The 19,959-nt window shown below is 34.3% G+C and overlaps 1 protein-coding gene across 7 annotated transcripts in view; it reads right to left on the bottom strand.

Moving 5' to 3' along the window:
* SPATA6 (spermatogenesis associated 6) overlaps positions 1-19,959 on the bottom strand; it is a 215,564-nt gene that overhangs the window by 122,441 nt on the left and 73,164 nt on the right. For all 7 annotated transcript variants that reach the window (XR_005242091.2, XR_005242090.2, XM_007978825.3 and 4 more), the window contains 4 exons: positions 19,507-19,587; positions 14,636-14,929; positions 10,540-10,627; positions 596-636 (listed from right to left, as the gene is read on the bottom strand). Coding sequence is in view for 5 of the 7 variants with exons in the window: in XM_007978825.3 (XP_007977016.1) it covers positions 596-636; positions 10,540-10,627; positions 14,636-14,929; positions 19,507-19,587 (504 nt within the window). In the remaining 2 variants the exon portion in view is untranslated. The remainder of the gene's footprint in view (positions 1-595; positions 637-10,539; positions 10,628-14,635; positions 14,930-19,506; positions 19,588-19,959) is intronic.

The following is a 19,959-nucleotide window of genomic DNA, read 5'->3' as shown; positions in this document are numbered from 1 at the left end:
TGCACATGTGTATGTGTTTGCATAAATGTTAAATGTTAGGGCAAAACAGTGTCTAGCCAAACTTTAGAAACATTGCTTTATTTTCACTGTATTTTTAAGGCTGTCATACATGTAAAGCATGTGATACTGGATTTTCATTTATCATGGTGAGTAAACAAACAGAAAGAAAGCGAATTTAAGACAAAGATCATAAAATATATGCAAATGCTGCAAAAGGTATACATACATACATACCTGCAAAAATTATGAGGGTGCTCTGAGAATGACTGAAATTTGGAAATAATACCACGCAAGGTATTACCGCATATAACAACCGATTTCTCTCTCTCATGCACACACATAAACATACACTAACATATTAAATAATTAATTAATACAAATGAATAACCAAAAGTCACAAAATACTTGTAGAAAGACCTTAAATGTACTGTCTGACAAAGTAACCAAAATAACATTATATGATATGACAATTATTGTTTTTACATATTTTACCAAATGAATTTGATAATCCCTATCTGATATACATATATGAAATAGACTCATGTTGTTGTCTGAAAGTCAGAACAATTATTATTCTACAATTCATTCTACACACCTTATAATCCTTGGGTCGGCAGCAGCCAAGATGAGAATGATCTGAAAAAGGAAGTACAAAACAATTAAAGTTTATATTTGGTTTCATCTTTGATTTTTAATACTATCATTGTTTCTACAATTATGATTCACTCAGAATATTTCAGAGATACTTCAAAATCCTTCAACAGTGTTACATCAGAAAGGACGCTAATCCAATTAGTTAAAATTTGTATTAGTTCTTCAACAATTAAATGATTTCACAAATACTACTTTCATTTGAAAATAGTAGGAAATATCTGAATACAGAAAGGAGTAGCTTTTAGTTGATAAACCAATTTGTCTATATGAAATGAATAGTTTTTAGTTGATAATCAATTTATGATAAAATATAATTTGTATTCACAGATTTGACAGATATTGTCAAACTATATGTTTCCTATTCTTATAGTCCATTCTAGATTCAGGTGTAAAGAAACAGGACCAGCTTTAGACGGTGGTGGCATACAGTAGTTTGTAGATCTTGTTGACAAATAAATCTGCATTATACATTCCAGGCCCAAGCACCTTGGGCACATAGCTTAATCTCTCTAAGTCTCAGATTCCTAATATGTCTGATGTGCCTCTTTCATAATATTGTTTTAAAGATTATATAAGATATTACATGCAAGGCACTAAAATAGAAATCAACTATTATTACTAATACTATCATCAACAACATCATTACCATCAAATGTAAATTCAAACAAGCAGGGGTTCAATTTCAAATTCTGCCACTTGTTAAATATAGTATTCTGGTCCAACTATATAAAGACAATGGATCTGGGTTTCATGCCTCATTTTAAGAGTATGAAAACAATGCCTACCTTATATCAGAGAGTCAGAGTGACGATAACATGATACACTTTGTGAAAATCCCCAGAAAAGTATCTATCACATAGTGAACTTTAAAACTAATTCTAAATCTATCCATAAGATAACAACCACTACATTGTACATGTAGATTTGGAGCTTTACTCATTACTTAAAGGAATAAGCTTTCAAGAATCAACTTTTATTGTAACAACTTATGATATCTGTTACATTGACAGAAAAGAAAATAAGAACCAGAGACAATCAGTTTGCAGCTTCAAGACAGTTGACTAGGGGCATTTTGTACTCCCTTCCTCCACTAAGAAAAACCAAAGAGCAGACAGATAATCATACATTGAATAGATCAGCCAACAGAGAACACTGGAATTCAAAAGGAAATTGACAGACAACACCTAAAGCAAGGAAGGAGAAGGAAGCAAGATGGCCTGTTCAGCGAGGACTGGCACCCAAGAGATACTTCTCAATATAGAGAAAGGGTAAGTGAGAGACTGTCAGCTGTCCAGGTTGTCACCATGGATCCCTACAATACCAGGCCACTGAAAGAGCTCCTCAACCCTCGTGAGCCCTGAAACTAACATAAGGAGCTGCTGGGAGATTGTACCACACACCGCCCAAGAGAGAAAGCTTCCCCTGGGTCCCTCATGTTCTCTGAGACTTAAGTAGCTACGGCAAGACATCACTTTAGAACTCCCTCCCCTACAGACTGTGAGCTGTTCTGGAGCCTAGCAGCAGCAGGGCTAAAATACAAGAGAAACACAGGCTGCTGCCCCCAGGACTTAGAAACGAGCTGTCACAAGCTACTGGATGTAGGGCTGTATTAATCCATTTTTACACTGCTGATAAAGACATACCTGAGAACAGGCAATTTACAAAAGAAAGAGGTTTAATTGGACTTACAGATCCACATGGCTGGGGGAGCCTCACAATCATGGCAGAAGGCAAGGAAGGACAAGTCACGTCTTACATGGATGGCAGCGGGCAAAGAGAGAGAGCTTGTACAGGGGAACTCCTCTTTTTAAAATCATCAGATCTCATGAGACTTATTCACTATCATGAGAACAGCATGGGAAAGACTTGCCCCCATGATTCAATTGCCTCCTCCCAGGCCCCTCCCACAACACATGGGAATTCAAGATGAGATTTGGATGGGGGCACAGCCAAACTATATCAAGGGCAGAGATATGACTGAGTCTTTGGGACTGCAGCACAAACGAGATGCCATTCTGGAACCATTCCCCCAACAGACTGTGCACTATCCTGAAGCCCAGCAGCACTGGCACTGAGGCATGAGTGCCACTGGGCTGAGGTATGAGTGGTGTACATGCTCCCCACCTGCCAGCTAGGGTGCCATCACAGATGGCAGCATCATCCCAAGCCCCAAGTAGCAGGGCAGAAGTACAGATACTACCTTCCACAACCCAAGCATCCCACTAGTGGCCTGGAGACCACTCTGCCCCTACCTACTACAGCCAGCACTTGTTCACATCATCGGGGAGCCTGAGACAAGCAAGAGAGGCCTGACTCTGCCCCTCCTCCTCCCATGCCAGAGCACACAGTTTGAGGGCCAGAAGACTGCCCAGCCCAGTCCACCACTATTGGCACCTGAATGCTCCTCCCCAGGGAATGAGATTGGGCCTATACTCACAGCCACTACCACCAGAGCTGGCATGTATACACCACCTTCAAGCCGGGAGACTGGCACACCTAAACGATCTCAGCCATTGCCAAAAACAGTGTGCACCGCTTGGGACCCAGAGGGTCATCCTGCCACTGTCACAGTCATCACTCATGCCACACTGGCTACCCAGGGGCTTGCGAACCTGCCCATCTGCCTGGCCCATGATGGCTACTACCAGCATCTGAGTAGGCCAACTAGAGGCCATGAATCAGTCCACCAGGACCAGCTAAAATTGCTGCCAGTGCACACCACTCTGGAGCCCAAGGACAGGAATGGTCAGCTCACTACTGCCATCACTGCGATCCAAAGACTAGACTACCTAGAGTCCCAGTCCTCAGCAAAACTAGAACACAGCCTCCACTAATAATTACACACTAAGCCAATGAGCAAATCTCAGATACCACTGATGCTGTTTATAAACAACAACAACAACAACAACAACATCACACAAAGACTACACCAGTGCATGCACCCAGAAAAAGGCCAAAGTGCCCTACCCAACCAGTAATGATGACTCATCTTCAGGAAAAAGTCCCTCCATACAAATTCAAAAAACTGGAACAAACAACTGATATACCAGATGTTCAGATATCAATATAAGGACAAAGAAAAAATGAAAAGCAAGAAAATATGACACCTCCAAACTAACAAAATAATCCTCCAGAAACAGATCCCAATCAAAAAGAAAGTCACGAAATCCCGGAAAAAGAATTTAAATCATTGATTCTAAAGACACTCGGTGAGATACAAGGCATTCTGAAAAACAATATAAAGGAATCAGAAAAACAATGCAGGGCATGAATGAAACTTTTACCAAGGAGATATATATCACAAAAAAAGAACCAAACAGAAATTCTGGAGATGAATTAACTGACTGAACTACAAAATACATTTGATTTTTTTTTTTTTTTTTTTGAGATAGGGTCTCAATCTGCCACCCAGGCTGGAGTGCAGTGGCACATTTTGGCTCAATGCAACCTCTGCCTACTGGGTTCAGGTGCTTCTCCTGCCTCAGTCTCTGGAGTAGTTAGGATTACAGGCATGTGCCACCACGCCCAACTAATTTTCTTTTTTTTTTGGAGACGGAGTTTTGCTCTTGTTGCCCAGGCTGGAGTGCAGGCTGGAGTGTGATCTTTGCTCACTGCAATCTCTGTCTCCTGGACTCAAGCAACTCTCCTGCCTCAGTCTCCCAAGTAACTATTTGTAGTAGAGACGGGGTTTCACTATGTTGGCCAGGCTGGTCTCGAATTCCTGGCCTCAAGTGATCCGCCTGCCTTGGCCTCCCAAAGTGCTGGGATTACAGGTATAAGCCATCGTGCCTGGCCTACAAAATACATTTGAAAGCATCAACAATAGACTAAACCAAGCATAAGAACCAGATGTCAGAACTTGGAGACAGGTCTTTTGAAATAACCCAGTCAGGCAAAAATAAGAAACAAAAAACAAACAAAGCCTTTGTGATCTATGGGACACCGTAAAGCGACCAAATATACAAATCATCTGTACCCTCAAAGGAAGAGAATATAAGAGTTCCAAAACCTGATGAAATAATAAATAAAAACTTCTGAAGTCTATCAAGAGACTAGACATTCAGATGCAGGGGGACCAGTAATCCCTAAGCAGACACAACACAAAAAGTCTTTCTCATGGAATATTATAGCCAAAATGTCTAAAGTCAATGACAAAAAAAAGAATCCTGAATAACAGAAAAGTGACTAATCACCTATAAAGAACCCCCCATTAGACTAACAGCAGATTTCTAAGTAGAAACCTTACAGACCAGGAATGGGATAATAAATTCAAAATGCTGAAAGAAAAAGATCTGCCAGTCAAGGATACTCACTATTAACATATCAAAAAAAAAATCTTTCATAAATTTAGGAAAAATAAAGTATTTCCCAGGTAAGTAAAAGCTGAGGGAATTCATCACCAGTAAGCCAGCCTACAAGATGTGATCAAGGGAACTCTAAACCTGAAAGCAAAAGAACGACCTTTACCATCTTGAAAACACATGAAAATACAAAACTCAACGATAAAGCAAACACACAAGTGAGAAAGAGAAAGGACTCATGGTACAACCACAGACAACCACCAAACCACAATGACAAACAATAAAAGAAAAAGAAAGGACAAAAGAATATAGAAAACCACCAGAAAATAACAATATGGCAGGAACAAAACCACACATATCAATAATAAACTTGAATGTAAAACTAAAAATAGAACTACCATACAGTCAGCAATCTCACTACTGGGTATTCATCCAAAGGAAAGGAAATTAGTATATTGAAGAGATATTGCAGCACTATTCACAGTCGCCAAAACATGGAATCAACCTAACTGTTTATCAATAGATGAATGGATAAAGAAAAGGTATATATATACACAATGGAATAATAAAGTAATTAGGGCATAAAATTAATGGTATCATGTCATTTGCAGCAACATGAATGGAACTAGGGGGGTCACTGTTTCAAGGGAAATAAATCAGGGAATAAAGCCAAATATTGCATGTTCTCATATGAGGAAGCTAAAAATATTCTCTCATGGAAAGTAGAATAATCAATACTAGAGGCTGGGAAGGGTAGGTTGGTAGTGGGGGATGACAAAGAGCAGTAGCTTAACAGGTACAAACATAAGATTAGAAAATAGGTATATTCTGTTTTCAAAGGGGAGCATAGTAACTATTGTTAACAACAATGTATTATATATTTCAAAGTAGCTGGAAAAGAGGACTTAAATTGTTCCCAACATAAAGAAATGACAAATACACAAAGTGGCAGACAATTTAACCACTCTTCCTTGATCATGACACATTCCACACAACGTAACAAAATATCACATGTACCCAATAAATATGTAAAATGTTATGTATCAATTTTTAAAACAGAAAATCAGAACCCTAAAATTCTACTCTCACTCACACATATCACTCAAAAGCATTCTATGGTTCTATATTTTACCTTCCCAAACCACCTTATCCAGAAAATAAAGACCTATAGTAGTCTGTATTCAGCAAATCCTTCAGAATTTTTTATGGTACAAGATATTTTCTAGGTGCCCTGAGCCATACCAGAAATCAGCTGAAATATTAATGTCTTTTACACGATGTCAACTTCTCCACATAATGTAAGATTAGATTTACTTCAAATGCTTTTCAAAAATTAAAAATAAGAATAAATTCACAGTCCAACTTCTCTTCTGTACAAGTCTAATATATAGCATGATCACAAGTAGCTGAAAAAAAAATGAGAAGGACATCTGGACACGGTGCCTCACACCTGTAATCCCAGCACTTTGGGAGACTAAGGCAGGAGGATCTCCTGAGTTTAGGAGTTCAAGACCAGCCTGGGCAACACTCTACAGCCAAAAAAACCCCAAAAAATTAGCTGGGCATGGTGGTGCATGCATGCCGGTACCCCCAGCTATTAAGACAGTTAAGGTGGGAAGATCATTTGAACCAGGGAGGTCGAGGCTGCAGTGAGCCATGTTACATCACACACTCCAGCCCGAATGACAAAGCAAGACCCTGTCTCAAAAAATAAGGACAAGGATATGCTAACTCTGAAAATTAAGGTAATAATTTCTGGAAATAGTATGTATTTCCTGGAAGCTAGCATTATATTAAAAGTTTCTGTATGTTAAAGCACTTGTATGGCTTCTGCATTCCACAAACCATTTATAAACTTACCCTGATTTGCACAGGTTTATAATTTTATTTCTACAAATTAATCTATTACTTTGATCTGAGGTTTCCCAGTGTTCATATTTAATCACCCTCACCACCAATTAGTCACAAACTGTATTTCAAATGTAAGAAATAAAGGAGATGAAAACCAGGGCCCATGGCTATGAAGTAATTATAATCTGTTTTGGTTAAGTTATAACCAAAGTTGAACAACAGCAGTATAAAGAACAAACTAAGTCAGAATGGTATAACAATTATAATATTAAACAGTTATACCAGAGAGTAATCTCTCAAGGTAAGGCAATCAGGAAAAATTTCCTAAAGGTAAAGAAACTTGAGATGGACATAATCATTTAGAAAAGTAGGAAGAAAAAAAAAGAAATAGGTCAAATCTTGTGTGTATGACTTCATGCAACTTACTATCCTTTAAACCTCAGGTTTCTTCATCCATAAGAAATTCAAACAAGAGGGACATGTTTAAAAGCAAACAGAAATTAATGAGATATTTACTAATGAGGATGTACATGATGACTACATGCCATTTTATTCAGAAAATATTAAAACATTACCAGTTACTGTTGTCTACTCAACGTATGACATATTGGGATTTGAAATGTTATTTCTATTTTACTTTGTGACAGTTAATCATCTGATAAGGGATTAATGGAAGTTCATAAAATATTACGATTTTACATAGAAATGAGACTCATAAAAGAATCTTCAAAAGACGAGAAGAAAAGAAGGTTCCTCTAAGAGGAAAGAGAGAGTCTAACATATTTCCTAAATTCCTAAGCAAAATGTAAAAAGAGGCCAGGATGGATGTCCTTGATTTCCTCTTCAAATACAAAAATAACTAGATAAAGCTTACAAAAAGCATCACATTACAAGAGATACTGAGTTTCTTCAAAAGGACTGCACAAATTACAATTAGAATTATATAACATGGCAGTAACAGATACAATGTGCTTGAAATTTTTATTTTAAAAAATATACCTTAATGAAAGTAGAGAAAGTAGTATGAGACTGGTAGAAAAGAAGGAGCTAGAAGCTAGAAGACCTGGATTCTAGATTTGTAACTATCAAGTCACATAACTTCTCTAAACCGCTGCCGTTTTTCTCAAATATAATTAAATCCATCTTCATGTGATTATTTTGAGAACTAAAGCAGTAATGTTGGTGAAAATGGCATCCTATAAAAAATAAATATTAGGCAAGATAATTTGCAAGAAAATGTTCAACAAGAATTTCTATTACAGTAAAATCAAAAGTGAAAATTCATTAAGTGTAAGAGGTCCTACCATAAGAAATCCCCATATGTATTTAAATGGTTGATGAGAACCCAAAAGTTCAGGAACTGCTCAGCTGTCAGCCAGGAGAAAAAATGTAGTTTTTAAAAAAAAGGGTGGGGGGGGGGACATTAAGTTCAGAAACGCAAGAAGGAAAAGCTCTAGAAATCCAGCTCTTAAATGTACAAAGAGGAATCGAATTTTTAAAACATCACTATTTGGCAAAAATCAGAGTAAGAAATTGTTTCAGGCAACAGTCATCAATATATGCTAAAGGAGTCAAAGTTGAGGTATAATAGGATATTACATAATTTCAAAGTATTTCTGTACAATTACAAAAGACAGAAATAGCACCTTTTTGATGGAGAAAACCAGCACATCCATCTTAATCAAATGACTAAAATGAACATCCCCAGTAGTACAGAAACACCACATACCTCCTGGTGTGATGCACTGAGAGTAACACATCACTTCTGTTGTATTCTGGGGGAAAATAAATAATCTGAATCTAATCATGAGGAAAAATCAAACAAACCCAAATTGAGGAACATTCTACAAAATAGCTGGCTTATGCTCTTCAAAATTATCAATGTCATTAAGCACAATGAAAGACTAAGGAACTAATCCATATTAAGGAAAACAAAAGAGACATGGCAACTGAATGGTATATATGACAATATTTCTTTTGCTATGAAGATATTATTAGGACAACTGGCAAAATCTGATTTAGCTTTATAGATCAGTTAATATTATTATATCATTGTTAATCTGCTACATTGTTAATTAACTGGTGTTAATCATATAAAATATTGTCTGAATTAATCTGTTCAGGCTACCATAACAAAATATCATGGACTGGGTAGCTTAAACAACAGAATTTTATTTCTCACAGTTCTGAAGACTGAAAATTAGAAATCAGAGTATCAGCATGGTCAGGTTCTGGTAAGTTCTCTCTTCCTCTCTTGTAGATGGCTGCCTTCTAGTTGGGTCCTCAAATGGCAGCAAGAGAAGGAGAGAACAAGTTCTCTGGTGTATTTGCTTGTAAGGACACTAATGTCATTATGAAGGCCCCATTCTCAGGACCTCATCTAAACCTAATCACTCCCAAAGCCTCCATCTCCAAACCACCATATTAGGGGCTAGGCCTTCAACATATGAACTTTTAGGGCATACAAATTCAGTCCATAATAATATTCCTGTCAAAAAAAATCTATACACAGACTCATACACAGACAGAGGAAAGAGAAAAAGAGAAAGAAAAAGCAAATATTATTGTTTATGGATTCTGAGTGAAAGCTACATGGCAATTCTTTGTACTACTATTACTTTTCTGTAAGTCTGAAATTATGTCAAAATCAAAATAAAAAGTTAAAAGAAAACAACAACTCATTATTGACCTCTCTGATTATACCTCTACATAGGCAGCTGACTGCTTTGATTAAAAGTTATTAGAAACTACAACAGTTCTGCTGGCAAATATGTAATTGTCAAGAAAAATCAGATGCTTAAGTGTTCCCAAAAAATCTTCCAAAGAAACATCTACATTAAAGTTACTTTACATTGGCTTGTTCCTAAAGTTCATTTTCTGTGTCCATAAGCTTCTTCCAAGAGAGAGAACAGTGTGTAACATCTGTTTCTAATTTCACGTAATCTGCTATTGTGGATATAAAAGACTTGTTGATTATCACATCTATCTCCCTGCTAGTGCTAAAAAACAAAAACAAGCACGAACTCTGCATGTTTTCAGAAAACAATGTTTAATTTCATCACTAAAAAAATAAGAGATTACACACAACATGTTAGAAATAGAGATGAAGCTCACTCAATGTAATGATTATATTAATGATTCTATTTTTTTTCGCTCAATCTCCTTTTTCTTCCTCTATGACTTTCTTAGTATGTACTAAATTAACTTTAAAGGCTGCTAGGGAATACTTATTGAACTCACTAGCCAATGTCTACAGATATTAACACTCAATACCCTTAATTATACAATACTATTTAACCTTCTTCACAAAAATTATATTCATATTGAACTTAAGAAGCAACTTATCTAACCATAGGACTGCTAGGGCTACAGATGAAAAACCATTCTTATCAACATAGTTAAAATTACTTGGTGAGAAAAGGGTTCCACAGTTAAGTTTATAAAATGTTGAGTAAAAGTAATCAAGTCATTTTTTACTAGAATATATCACATTTTTAAACATGTTAATATATATATTCTAAATCTCAAGGTAGGAAATGATTTATAGTAGCACAGAAATCCTAATATTTTAGAGAGTAACTATATGGGTGCACCACAAGTTGTAAAAAGCTACATTATACAATATCATCCAATAATGTAACAAAGATTCTGTTTTTGTTAATTGATGCCAAATTAAAAGCTTGATTGTAGCTCAGGCAACTACGGCAATGAATAAAGAAAACTTCTAGCTTACCATTGTGCACCCTTGACCATCCATCTCTTTCACAGTCTCTGCCAGAAGATCCAAATAAAGTATCAGCCCTGGGACTTGGGGGATCAACCTAGAGGAAGCAGGATTTTTATGTAAAAGAGAGTTGAAACGTTCCTACACTTTCAATCTCATGGCACCAGAAAAACTACTAGGGTACAGACAGCATACATAATCAGGGAAATATGATGGTGACCATGAGAGTCAGGCATGTCCCAAAAAGTTTATTCAAGTATTTTGTTGTTCGTTGCAAAATAAAATTGAAATTTAACTTCAAAAATGTTTAATTATATATATGTGCTTACTTTAAAATAAACAGACTTGGAATTGAAATGTTTATTACTCCAGTGCCTAGTTTGCTTTTTTTAACAAGGTTAAAAAAAGAGCAATATACTTTGCCATATTTTTAAAAGTCTAGTCATTTGCTTATCTCCTTAGCATGCACATTTTTAATTCAAACAGTGTCTTTACTTGGCTGCTTTCAGAGCCCAGCATGCTCAGTGATCTATAGCTTAATATAATAATAGTTAACCATATTTCCTAACAAAAAGTAAAAATAATGATACAAATGTGTAAAAAAAATTCCTATTCATCAAAATTTAAAATTTTTGTGCATCAAAAAGTAATATCAACAGAATGAAAAGGCAACCCATTGAATCAGTGACAATATTTACAAATCATTTATCTGATAAGGGGTTATTATCCAGAATAAAGAACCCCTACAACTCAATAACAAAAACAAATAGATTTAAAAATGAACTTGAATAGACATTTATCCAAAGAAGTTATACAAATGGCCAATAAGAACATGAAAAGAAAAAATTCAACATCACTAATCATTAAGGAGACAGAAATCAAAATCATAGTGAGATACTACTTCACTGTAATTTTGAGATACCACAAAATCATAGTGACGTACCCATTAGGATGGCTACTATGAAAATAAAGTGTTGGAGAAGATGTGACTAAATCTGAACACTTGCAATTTGTTGGTGTGCAGTGCAAAATGGTACACCTGCTATAAAAAACACTATGTCAGGGTCTCAAACAATTTAAAACAGAATTACGATATGACTCAGCAATTTTTCATCTAGGTATATACACGAAAGACTTGAAAGCAGGGCCTCAAAAATATATTTGTACACCTATGTTTACAGCAGCATTATTCACACTGTACACATTGTGACACAGCAACATTACTCATAATATCCAAAAGATGGAAGCAAACCAAGTGTCCATCAAGAGGAGAATGAACAAACAAATGTAGTATATAAATGTAAGAAAATATTATTCAACTGTAAAAGGGAGATTCTCACATATGCTATAACATGGATGAACCTTTATGAATATTATACTAAGTTAAATAAGCCAATCAAAGTAGGACACAGGATATATAATCACACTTATATGAGGTATCAAGAGTAGTCAAATTCATAGAAATTGTAGAATGGTAGTGGTTGTCACGTGTTGGGGGAGACAGGAATGTACAGTTATTGCTTAATGGGCACAGAGTTTCAGTTTAGTAAGATGAAAAAAGTTCTAGATATAGATGTAGCATGGTTGTATAACAACATGAATATACTTAATGTCTCTAAACTACACACTCAAAGATGGTTAAAACGGTAAATTTTATAATATATATAACCACAATTTAAAAAAACAATTTTTTAAAAAAAGACAGCCCACACAATGGGTAAAATGTGGTATATAGCCTTACAACAGGATATAATTAAGCCATAAAAAGGAATTAAGTACTGATATATGCAACATGGATGAACCTCAAAAACACTGTGCTAAGTGAAAAAAGCCAGACACAAAAGGCCAAATGTTATATAATTCTATTTATATGAAATGTTGTATAATTCAATTTATAGGCAAATTCATAGAGACAGAAAGCAGATTAGTGGTTGCCAAGACTATGGGAAGGAAGGAATGGGGAGTGAATACTTAATGAGTACAGAGTTTCCATTTAGGAGACAAAGAAGTTCTGGAACCAGATAGCTACGTAACACTGTGAACATCCTTAAAACAACTGAATTGTACAGTTTAAATCTGAAATGGTAAATTTATGTGTATTTTACCACAGTAGAAAAAGAAAAGATCTTATTCTGCGTAAATGAAAAATAAAAAGGCTGTTTTACTCCTCTAGGATAATTGCACCAGTTTCTTCGGAAGCATGCTAATTGATTTCTTAAAACTGTTTCCTTATCTTTAAGATGAAAGAATCTTGGAAGCATGTGAATTGATTTCTTAAGACTGTTTCCTTATTCTTTAAGATTACTTTTCATAAAAGTAATCTTACAATGTAGATTACCATGTACATTCACTACAATGTCTTTCCTAAAAGTGTTACCTTTTGCATATGCATGTATTAAGTTAAAATTGTGTTTGTTACCAATTTGCTAAGTGCTTCTAAAACCATGAATGGATATGGAGAAAAAAAACTCTATGTTTATAAATACAATTGGAAAATTCACTTTCCTATTTAATAATGTAAGCAATTTTTTAAGTATAGACTTAGGAGTAGGCATTTCTGCTTATTGAAAAGCTAGGGAGGGAAACCATTTAAATACAAATTTCAAAGTTTGTATCAAGCAATATTAGAATTATTCCATTCTAAACACTGACATAAAAAGTAATAATAAAACAAACATTTAAAAAAAGCAGTTATTTTTCCAAACAATTTTAATGTGGCTCACCCCTAAAATATTTCAGTTTATTTTTGTGCATAAGCGTTTTAATTAAAATGTTACTATTCCTTTGGATGAAAATATAGTATATCCTTTCTTTTCAATTTAATTTGTAATTATGGGAAGATTTAAAATTAAAGGCATTCTAAAACTGTCACCAAATATGCAACTAAAATATTATCTGAATATTGGTCAAACAACAAAAAAGTGACCAAAAGTTAAAATCAAATTCTGTAGAAATGAGAAAAGTAGTCACAATAACCTCAATAAAATACTGCCACTTAAAAGCATCCATTATACTATAAATTTTCATTTATAATGAAACAATCTCTTACTTAAGAGTTAAAAAAATGACTCAGTCAAAATATAGGTGGAAGGAAATGTTGCTTAAGATAATATTTAAATTGTTTTAAAAAGGTATCATAAAGAAAATCTGAACTTTCAGATTGTGTATGTTCAAAAAGTTATTAGACCACCGAAGGGGCATATTTTTATATTGGATGAATTCATTTTAAAATTTAGAAAAAATGAATTAAAGAAATTAGTCAGAAATATTTTTATAGATATCCCAAAAAGTTATTTTGCTTCTATCAGCACTTAAATCTTGAAGTTTAGTATTATTATATATATATTATATTAATTCATATTTTTATTAGTTTGAAAGCGTTCAGTGAAGAACTGCTTTTAAGGTAAAAATACTTCATAAAAGTTCAGAAAACTATGAAGATTCTGAGGGAGTCCTTTACTAAACATTCTGATTCCAAACCCTTAAATTTAGCCAAAGTCTATTTGATAATCACATAAACACAAGACTCTAAATTTCAACTATATCAACAGCACAATTCAGTACAGAAAGATTAGAACTAGGTTACCCTTAAATGAACTTTTTGCATTTTCAAAGGCCTTCCCATAACCATCAAACAACAATTTGCTTTGAAGATCCATTATACAAAGCTTACCCAAGGGATGTAATTTGAAAGGAAACTTACTTTCCATTTTAATTTTAAAACTTGAAAAAGGAGGGTCTTCCTTTTCATAAAGAATATTTGGTTCTCTTTTAAAGCCCTACTCTGCCATTTCAGTACTAATGTCAATTACAACCAAGTTCAGTTGGTAGAGTTATGATGATATCTACTGTAGAAGAAAGGAAACCGGTACTGAGAGATTTAACATGGCATTCATAACACAGCTTGATCTCTGTCAGGTCTGAAGACTGAAAAAAACGCAAGTTCTTTCATTCTAAATTAATTTCCCATCTTAGACTGCCAGGGTAGCAGTCAGGAAAGAAAAGTATTAATATAAGCTAGAAGTTGAAAGATATTTCAGAATAACTTTTTTTGGGGGGGAAAAACTGATCAGTTTCAAACAGAAATACTTAAGAGAACACATACATGTCTAATCACAAATGGAGGTTTATCTGTTTCTTTTTTGAACTCATAGGGTCCCAGATTTAAATGGGCCAGCCGCCGCCTGGTGTCTTCAGATAGCTCACACATGCGTCTTTTTGTGTACGGAGATGGAGAGTGTGATTTTGAAGAAATTGTAGGCTGTTCATAGTTTTTTGCATTTATACAGTATTTACTTCTCTCAGGTGACTTGGATTTTTTCTTTTGTGATCTTGATGTTCTGTTTTGTAGTCTGCCATGTGATTTTTCAACTGGAGCCAAATGGTAAATAAATTTATCCTAAACATAAAAAATAAAAATTAACTTGGTCAAAGGGGATTTTTAAAATTCCTATTGGTGGGAAAAAATTTAAAAAGTAATTTAAATAAGACACACGAAATCTATCAAAGCCAACTGGATCAGTCCTTCCTATCTGTGCTGATCCTGTGATAAGTCAAATCCACATTCTCCTAGATAACTCTTTCTGCAGTAGTTATTAAAGTACATTGTCTCAAACTTCCTTAAGTCCAACTAACAAGGACTTTATAAAAATTAAAGCCCAATACTTAATCACTTGAAAACTTTAAGAAACAAAGTCAAAAAAATTATTTTTCAGTATACTAAAAAAGTGCAAACATTGGTTATCAAATATATTTAAATATTCATGTAATTGGCTATATAAGAGAACTATGTTTAGTAATGTTAAAAATACAAGCCAAATTAGTTGATTACAAAATCTTTAAAGATAAAACTATAAAAATAAGTTTCATCTCTTCTGCTATAATTATATATATATAACACAAAAATATAAAGAACTCTATACATATTTTAATGAAATGTGTTATTTGGATTGCAATACATACTTTTAAGCTCCCTTCCAAGCTGTAACCTCACAATGACAGATAAACATACCATCTTAATTCTGGTCCCATATTTTTATAAAATTAGAAACATAAAAAACATTATCAACTTAGTAATATATTTTATTTTCTAATAAAACTGGTTAGCAGTCTAAAAATTTTGAGGCTAAAATTTGATAATTCTAACTTTTTTACTGTTAGAATAACATCTTATTCAAATAATCTCTGCCTTATAAATGCCTTAATAGTTGGATTCCAAGCAAGTAATATAATATTTGATACTCTATCCAGAGTTATAAGAAGCTTTTTAATTCAAGAAAATGGACTGCTGAGAATTTTTAAATGTCTTCCTAACTTTAATCACTTTTAAAAGCCACCAATCCTCCCTCCTGCTCTACTTCCTCAACACCTCTCTACTTGCTAAGGGTAACTAAGTGAATAAAATACAAATGTGAATATGATGAAGAAGAGTCAAATTTTTTAAGTGGATACACAGGAAAGAAAATTAATTTTCCTAATTCGAAAAGTAAGTTTCAGCTGGGACAACGGTCTATGCATTTCATGCAGACCAGTTGCATCAGATTACTTCATCTTTCCTTCTTCTATAGTTCGTGGTATGCTTCTGGACCTTCTCCACCTTGTTCAATGATTTCAAAAAGTAATTCAGAATTTTTCTACTATATCCATTTCACCCATCTCTATGACATCACAGACTTACAGAAGCAAGGAATGTTAGCAATAAAAATGATCTTTGAGTTTACTAAAAGATTCAAGCAATGAATCTTTCTAAGACCTTGGAATCATGAGTTTCTGTTTTTCAGCTTTAATTATCTAATTCTACTCCATCTTGGATTTCCTAAATATGTAGATCCCTTGCATCCCAATTCTTAAAATCCCTTGCTGACCAAAACCTCTTTTCTTCAACCTACTTCTTACTCACTGAATCTGTTACTTACCCTTCTCACCTCCTCAGTCCCTAGAATTCTTCCCCCAAGTTCTTTACACATTTTTAGTATCTCTTAACTCCAGACCCAACTAAACTCATCATCAGCCATTTCAGCAATGCTGTAAAGTTCCTTCTTATATATTTACCTCTGATTATATCAAACCTTAATTAATCTCATCTTCTTTATTAAAGCTTTTAATACTGCATACTACTAGAGAAAGTTATAAATTACGTAGCATTTACTACAAATGCATGCTGTCTAACCTAGTTATTCCTTAATGGATCCTGTTCATGCCGATTAAAACTTTTAAAAAGTGACTGTGTTATACCATTTATAAAATGGATTGACCATGTGACTTGCTTTGGACAACAGGAAAATAGCACATGTAGCAAAAGGAGAGAGACTTGAAAATTCCTAAAAACTTTCCTGCACATGATGAGGTGGAATTCTTAGCCTGACAGATGATGGGACTATCTCATCCCAGCTGAAATCAAGTTCAACACCAGAAATTTAAGATCCTTCCCTGGGCAAAACATCTGCCACTGTCAGACATGTGAGTAAAGCCATCCTAAACCATTCATCCCTAGCCAACCATTCTAGACTAAAAAAATCAACCAGCAGATCCACAGAACTGTGAGAAACATTTGCTGTTTTAAGCCACTAAGTTAGTGAGGTCTGTAATACAACCAAAGCTATGTGATACAGCAGATTAACAAATTTATATTCATAAAGTTACTACTGATATTTAACTACTTAATAATGAATTCCACTTTGCAGTAGGTAAAAACAATGAGTAGAAATGAAAACTAGTTTTATTCCAGAAAATTCATAGTAATATGCTTAATTTTTCAGTCCATTCAATTGGTGACAAAACATCCAATTTGAAAATAAAGTGCCAAAAGGAATAAAGATCATTACAAGTATTTTTGTAAACCTAAACATGTTTTTACAGTTTCACTCCTCTCAAAAGTAGTTTGTATTATTGTCTTTGAAACTAAAAATGCTGCTTTACCGCTATTAAAACTTTAATTGTAACGAACATTCACCTTAAAAAGTAGACTTATCATCTTCTTAAATACAATCAAAGGGTGTTAACATTCAGAATTTTAATGTAAAAGTGAATATTGTATTGTGCCTACCAGGTAATTTTTTCTATGTCATATTTCAACTACTGTCTTCTGTATCTCCCCGTCTTAATTTCTTTAAAAAATATATCATTAGTAACAGCTGCAATATTCTAAATAATAATGTTACATGCCAGACATATTGCATATATTCCCTAATTTTTACAGCAGCCTTATGAGGAACTCGAATTCAAAACTGTTTCTGGAAAGAATATTTAAAGAAAACATATTTCCTTAAATAATAACACCAACGCCTTTTCTGTCATATCTGTGTTCAATAAAGATCCCAAGTCAAAAAAAATAAAAATAAAAATAAAATGGAAAAGTCTTGTCAAAAGTTTCCAGATAGAAATGTTAGTTCCTAAGTACAATTAAACTACAAATGGGTAATGGCTTTACATTCAGAAACGGCTTTCACCAAGCTGTACCCTTAGAATGTATGTACTTTTCTATGTGTATGCTATGTTTCAAACAAAATGTTAAAAAGAAAAAATTACTTCTCTATCCATCTATTGGAAGAACATACTCCAGTGTGATGAAAAAAAACTATCTGAGTCCAGGCAAAGTATTTCTAACCATTTACAATGTGCACAGTGCACATCTCTAAAACAAGTCAATAACATATCTCTGCATTTGGCAACCATAGGTTTTTAGAGCTCTAAAAGCTGTGTTTCAGCTTGCATCTAAAAGATAAATAACTACAGCCTCACTCTGAATTATTAAATATCTTTCTAAATAAAATAAGAATGTTCCCCTCAATAATTCTATATTTTACCTTTCTTGGCTTAAGTCACAGTTATCATCCTCAGCAAATTTACTTGAATACTGATAATGCAGTAAATGAACAATGCACTCCTTCCATGATAAGCCCAGTCCTGCCCTTTTTGAGCCCTGTGGGCTATACATATTATTGGCTCTTCATCATAGATAGGTCACTGTTACCCAATCACAGTGCAACTGTACATGAGTGATATCTGGACATTATTAGATAATCTGTGGACAAGGAAGTAAGCCACCCTGGTGACTCAGTAATAATTCAGACTAGGCTAGGCACATTAGTGCACACCTGTAATCCCAGCATTTTGGGAGGCCAAGGTGGACAGATTGCTTGAGCCCTGGAGTTCAAGACCAGCCTGGGCAGCATGGCAAATTCTATCTCAAAAAAATACAAAAGTTAGCCGCATACGGTGGCATGCACCTAAAGTCCCAGCTACTAACAGGACTGATGCAGAAGGATCGCTTAAGCCCAGGAAATCAAAGCTGCATGCCACTGCACTCCACCCTGGGCAAGAGAGTGAGACCCTGTCTCAAAAATATAAAAAAAGGAAAAACAAGAAGTCAGACAAATGGAGTATTAGATCCAGATATCTCAGCTTACTAAAGGGTGTTTTCAAAGACACAGATGATCCTTAGGCTGGAATGTTCAAGATTCTCTTGATCTGGCAGTACCAGTATGGCCACCAAACTGAGCAACAGTCCCTCAAGAAATCAGAGACAGTCAAGAAACCATACTCACTAAACACCAGTATCCCAGTCTGATAACTCTGGTAACATCTGCTAAAAAAGGTATCCTTTGAACCTTTGGCAGTAACCTGTAACTTCCATGACATTTCAAGAAGCCTAGATCTCTGTGAGGTTACTTGATCCTAACATCTTTATGGTAGCTTGATTTCTGTGCACTAAAATCAAAAGGTCCAAGAAGTAAAAAAACAGTAGTAATAATAATCACATGATAACATCCTCTATCATACATACCAAGCTTTTCATTCTCACATTTACTAAGATGTAACCAAACTGTTAAATACCTATATTGTTTTACTTCATCTAAAAATTGATGCCCCAAAAAGTGAAAAGAGCTGCAGCCAAAATAAGTAACACTTGCCAAAAGGTCACAAATATGACCAAATAAATTAAACCATTAAATACTTTATATAAATCATTTTAACCTGAGTGCGGCATTTCCTTGAACTTATCAGACATTCAGTAATCACTGAAGTTGTAGAAAATTCCAGCTTTGGAGAACTTCCCTGAGAAGAAAAAAGAGGGTATTATTAGACATTTCCATTTAAATAGAAATAATTATTAATGATAAGAATATGACCTGAAGTAACAAACACCTGTCAAAGTTCAGCTGTTTCACTGTTAGTTTGAACTTTTTATTAAAGATAAAGACAACATAGTACTGGCTAAATGTTAGCAAGTAACAGTGTCTCTGCTGATGATTCCATTATGAGTGATTATATTACTTTTATAAAATAATTAGTCTATTTTTTCATTTTTAAGTATTTCCCTGTCAAATTGTTTTAAATTTTTAAACTATGACATATTATAGTCATAAATATATAAACACACTTAATAAATTTCAGCTTTTTACTTTTACAACTTAAGACATATTCAAC

This window comes from Chlorocebus sabaeus, chromosome 20 (genome assembly GCF_047675955.1).
Source record: "Chlorocebus sabaeus isolate Y175 chromosome 20, mChlSab1.0.hap1, whole genome shotgun sequence".
NCBI lineage: Eukaryota > Metazoa > Chordata > Mammalia > Primates > Cercopithecidae > Chlorocebus > Chlorocebus sabaeus.
The sequence above is the reverse complement of the archived record's forward strand: the minus strand, read 5'-3'. Positions and strand labels throughout refer to the sequence as shown.